The sequence below is a fragment of the Aotus nancymaae genome, unplaced genomic scaffold (genome assembly GCF_030222135.1).
Source record: "Aotus nancymaae isolate 86718 unplaced genomic scaffold, 86718_ANA_hifiasm-v0.15.2.pri h1tg000021l, whole genome shotgun sequence".
NCBI lineage: Eukaryota > Metazoa > Chordata > Mammalia > Primates > Aotidae > Aotus > Aotus nancymaae.
In genome coordinates, this window is record NW_026988433.1 from 21,284,702 (window position 1) to 21,289,759 (window position 5,058).

At 44.3% G+C, this 5,058-nt stretch overlaps 1 protein-coding gene across 1 annotated transcript; it reads right to left on the reverse strand.

The window, feature by feature from the left end:
• Positions 1 to 389: 389 nt before the first annotated feature.
• Positions 390 to 2,861, reverse strand: LOC105728597 (disintegrin and metalloproteinase domain-containing protein 1-like). Its single transcript, XM_012469036.2, is given in 3 exon segments — positions 390 to 800; positions 802 to 899; positions 902 to 2,861. Coding segments are annotated over 3 exon segments (2,469 nt in total).
• Between the last annotated feature and the right edge of the window lie 2,197 nt (positions 2,862 to 5,058).

The window sequence follows — 5,058 nt, forward strand, 5'->3', positions numbered from 1 at the left end:
CTTTTTCCATCTCTTTACTTTCAGTTTGTTTGTGTCTTTATAGGTGAAGTATGTTTCTTGTAGGCAAAAAAATCAATGTATCTTGCTTTTTTTTTACCCATTCAGCCATTCCATGTATTTTTATTAGAGAGTTTAGTGTTATCATTGATAAGTAAGGACTTACTTCTTCCATTTTGTTATTTGTTTTCTGGTGGTTTTGTGGTCTTCTTTTCCTTCTTTCTTTCCTTCCTGTCTTCTTTTATTGGTAAAGATGCTTTTGTCTGATAATATAATTTAGCTTCTTGTGGCTCACACCTGTAATCCCAGCGTTTTGGGAGGCTGAGGCAAGCAGATCACCAGAGGTACTTGAGGAGTTTGTTATACTTAGCTTAATCTCCCTATTTCTAATCTTAGGAATCTGATTCATCCTCCTCTTCTTCCTCTTCTTCTTTTTCTTCTTCTTCCTTTTCTTCTTCTTCTCCTTCTTCCTCTTCTTTTTTTTCTGGGGCCTCTTCTGCTGCTTCTGGCTTTATTTCTGGGGCCAGTGGAGGAGCTTCTGCTGGGGCAGCCTCTGGTGATTTTTTAAACAAGCAGATCAAGCAAATAATTACACTTAATAATAGTATTATAAAAAGTATAATGAATGATAATATCATCATGTCTACAGCAAGATCTTGACGTCTGGAATGAGTCTTATTTTGATTTTCACCTTCTCCTGAAGGTATCTCACCTGGCTTTCCAGGAGGGCCACTGTCCATACTACCTCTATTTCCTGCAGTAGCAGTCGGGGGGGCATGCCCTTCATTACAGTGGCGGTGCCCCCAAATCATTACAAACTCCATTCCCATTACACATTTTTTCTGGGTTGCAGGCAGAAACCACTGGGGTTTTATCTGTGCAGGCAGAATTTAGGCAGACTTTGGTGCACAGTAAGTGCCATTGTACGCATCTCCTTCATCAGGAATGTCAGTAGTCACATAGGCATCCATGCTCCAACATGAGTCATCTCCATGAGTGACCTGAATCATTGTATGTTGGAGTTTGATTTGTAGTAAACTTGTAATACCTGAACATATAAGTTTCCCACAAAATATATTATCAGATGAACACCGAACATATTGTGACCCAGCAGTGGTAGGAATGCCACAGTTTCCAAACCAGTCCCCTTTGCTGTTGATTGAATTGTAACACTCCTGTGAGGCTGACTTTGCACCATATCCAAATACTTGTGTGCACTGATTATTAGGGTCCATGCAGTGACCTTTATTACACTGGTAAATTTCATGACATTTCGAGCCATCTTGCTTATGCCTATCATTGGGGCATACTGCAGATGTACCATCACAAAATTCTGGGAGGTCACAGGAACCACTAGAAGGACAACAAGGATATCCCTTATGTTGAAATTTACACTTATGACAACATGAGCCATCACTGCACTCTGCTTTCGCCTTCAGTTTACAGTTACCCTCACAACATGGGTCATGCTGACATAGAGGACCGCAGTCACACTGCTCTGTGTCCTCCACCACGCCATTTCCACAGGTGGAATCCCTACGCTTGCGGACCCTGGGCCATGGCTTGTTATATAGGCAGGCCCCTTTGTGTTCTCGAAGGAACTGGTAGAAGTAGTCAGAGCTGCAGTTGCTGAAGCCACTTTCTTTTGTGATATTTTCATGCATGAGGCAAAAGTGCTTATCTTTACAAAACCAGGCCAAGTGGTCGTGCTGAATACCCAGGTTGTGCCTGAGATCATGGACCATGAGGGCTGCAAACAACAGCACATCTTCATGATGGAAGGACTCAACAGCTGCCGCAAAACCGCTTGAGCAGGCACCACTGAGAAAGGCCTGGCCCGTATTCTGTCCAGGATGATGCCCAATGATCATGTGGGCAATGTCATGCTTCGCACGATGGAAGAGCATCTCTTGTCTCCAGTGATTGAAATTCCTGAGTGTGACTTGCAAGTCCACTGCGACCTCTGTTAGTTCCCTCTCGGTCCAGATCTCCATTCCAGCCAGCACCACCTCTGTGTTTATTCCCCTGGTGAAGCTGTTGGCCAGAGCAATGACATCCACTACTCTCTGGACCATCTCATTGACGTTACTGCCCCACATCCGGAACCGCTGGTTGTTGACCACAACAAACATTTCCACGTACTTGGGGTGTGGCCACAAGTAGGACAGCGCCTGTAGATCATGAGGCTTCTTGCTCCCTTGTTGCCAACTAGTGGACACCACATGGCTATCTGTGGGAGCGACACCGCAGGACACTCGTGCTTGATGTGCCATGGTGCATAACACATGTTCAAACCGTCTTGAAGACTCCATGGGCTCAATGCTGTAAGATTTTTCCTCCTTGATCAAGATGCCCCTGAGACCTGCACAGGTGTCGACAGAAACAAAAGAACCTGACACTCCTTCTGTGTAGCCTTCGTAGTGGCTGTCATGGGAGATGAAAGGTGATTCTTGCCCCAGGATGCCATTGTGGTAACTGTAGACTGGAAAGTTATTCACAAAATGGCTTCTCTTCACCTTCAGGTGAACCAGGTGCTTCTGACCTTCCATAAATAGCAAATAGGATGCCTTTTCCACTGGATCTTCACTTCCCCTGACCATCAGTCGCTTTGGGATGACTATTTCATAGGAAGAGTAATATACCGAGACCATGTCACAATATATTCTTGAGAGAAAAATTATCCCCAACAGCAACATGGTCCCCAACCTGACACACGAAAGACCTGGCACTAGCCCCAGCCTCACACTCTTCATCTGGCGAGCCCAGGTCTGAAGCACCCTCCTAACCTCATACAAAACCACATGGAGTTTCAGCAGAGAAGACAGGAAGGAGGCAAAGTCTCTCACTGAGACTGTCACTGACATGGCCCTAGGGAATCAGTTGATGCAACCTGTGTCCATGAGCAGCCACTCTCCCTGACACGCAGACCCTCAGACACAGGTACTAGCCCCAGATCTGTGTTGGCTGCATAAAGCTTCTTTCACCTCTGAAAGACCCAGCTTTCTGGCCAGGTCTCTTCCTAGTCTTCTGGATCTATCTCATATCTTTCAGAAATTTTCCATTCTTGATGATTTCTCTTTCAGCTTCAGCCTCAGTTCCCCTGGTTAAGGTCCTATTAACATCATGGAGGGATGTATCACCAAAAAGACCAGAAACTCTATAATGCAGGACTGTACTGTGCAAGAGGAAACAAAATCTTCATGCCTTTCTCAACTGGCCTACATGGAACAACCCCTTCCCCCACCCCTCCTGTTGTCCGTTGCTCAGCTAACTCCAAATGTTCCAGATCAGGGGGCTTGGAGATCTCTCTGGTTGGCATACTCCACTGTCCATTTCCTCTCTTCTTAAATTCATGCTCTGAGCACATGAACATCTTTACCCAGGGTGCTCTTTTCTGCTCAGTGAGGCATTATAGATATGTGTGTCAGCATGTCAGGGGCCAGGCTGTTGGAAAATGCAAGTGAGGTGGCTACCCTGTGCCCCAACATAGACCCCAGTGGGCTGGTGAACTATGGGCAAGGCACGGTAGTCCTATTTTTTAACATCATCAAAATTGCGTTTCTACATTCTGATTATAATATTATCCAAAAGAGTATATGGGAGATGCCAACAGAGCAGATTTCTATTATATTTGATTATCATAGACCCATTGGCTGGTACCTCCAGGACTACACTCTCCTAGGGATAGCCTCACATATGGAGGTGATAAGATGACTCTTATGAGGCCAGGTGCAGTGGCTCACGCCTGTAATCCCAGCACTTTGGGAGGCCAAGGCAGGTGGATCACCTGAGGTCAGGAGTTTGAGACCAGACTGGCCAACATGGCAAAACCTCATCTCTACTAAAAATACAAAATATTAGCCAGGCATGGTGGTGGGTGCCTGTAATCCCAGCTACTCATACTCAGGAGGCTGAGGCAGGAGAATTGCTTGAACCTGGGACATGGAGGTTGCAGTGAGCTGAGCTTGCTCCATTTCAGTCCAGCCTGGGTGACAGACTTACACTCTGCCTAAAAAAAAAAAAAAAAAAATTATTATTATGTCTATTGAAGGGTGGGTGTCTTAATAGTCTCCCTTGTGTTAGAATATAATCTCCATGTTTTCAGTGACCACTTGTATTTGTTCATCCTGATATCACCAGGTCTATAAGAAGCCTTATCTCTAAGAGTAGATGAAGAAGAATTAATTTTGAATGAATAAAGGACCCCCAGGTATGAGTGGTACAGTGTGTCATCTGTTGTGTGTTGTTTGTACTTGTTGCATGCCTGCCCCAATGGCTAAAAATGTCTTCAGAAAACCCACATGCTGACTGACCTATACTGACTAATGGCACATTCCTGATCTCCAAGTTTACCTCTTCATTTCTCTAGTCAATTCACTCTCCTGATTTTTTTCTTGCCTCATATTTCACTGGGAAAAAAAAAAAAAAAAAAACAGAAGCAGATACCGGCCTCAGATGAATCCACCTGTATCTAAATTATTCTGTTATAATGGATGAATCATCCATGGTCTTATGTAAGATCAATTCTTTAATTTTTGTGTAAGGTCTCCTTTCATTTTAATTTCTTATGAACTTTGCTTTTACAATGGGCCCTTCTCTCTTTTAAAAAATGTGTTTGTCCATTGGATCAACCTTATTATTTGTTGTACCTCCTCACTTTAAGAAAACGATTTCTTTCAGCCCATATCACTCTCCAGTAACCATCCAGATCTTGCCTCTGTTTTATAATGGCTTTGATAAAGTATGCATACTTGACCAGGTACAACTCACACCTATAACCGCATCACTTTGGTGAGGTGAATGGACCATTTGAGCCTGGGGTTAGAGAGCAGCCTGGGAAACATAGTGAAACTCCATCTCTACCAAAAAATACAAAAATTAGCCAGGCATGGTGGCTTGTGCCTGTAGTCCCAGCTATTTGGGAGGCTGAAGAGGAGGATTGCTGAAACCCAGGAGGTGGAGGTTGCAGTGAGCCAAGATCCTGCCACTGCACTTCAGAATGGGCAACAGAGTGAGACATTGTCTCAAAAAAAAAAAAAGTGTACATACTTGCTGTCTCCA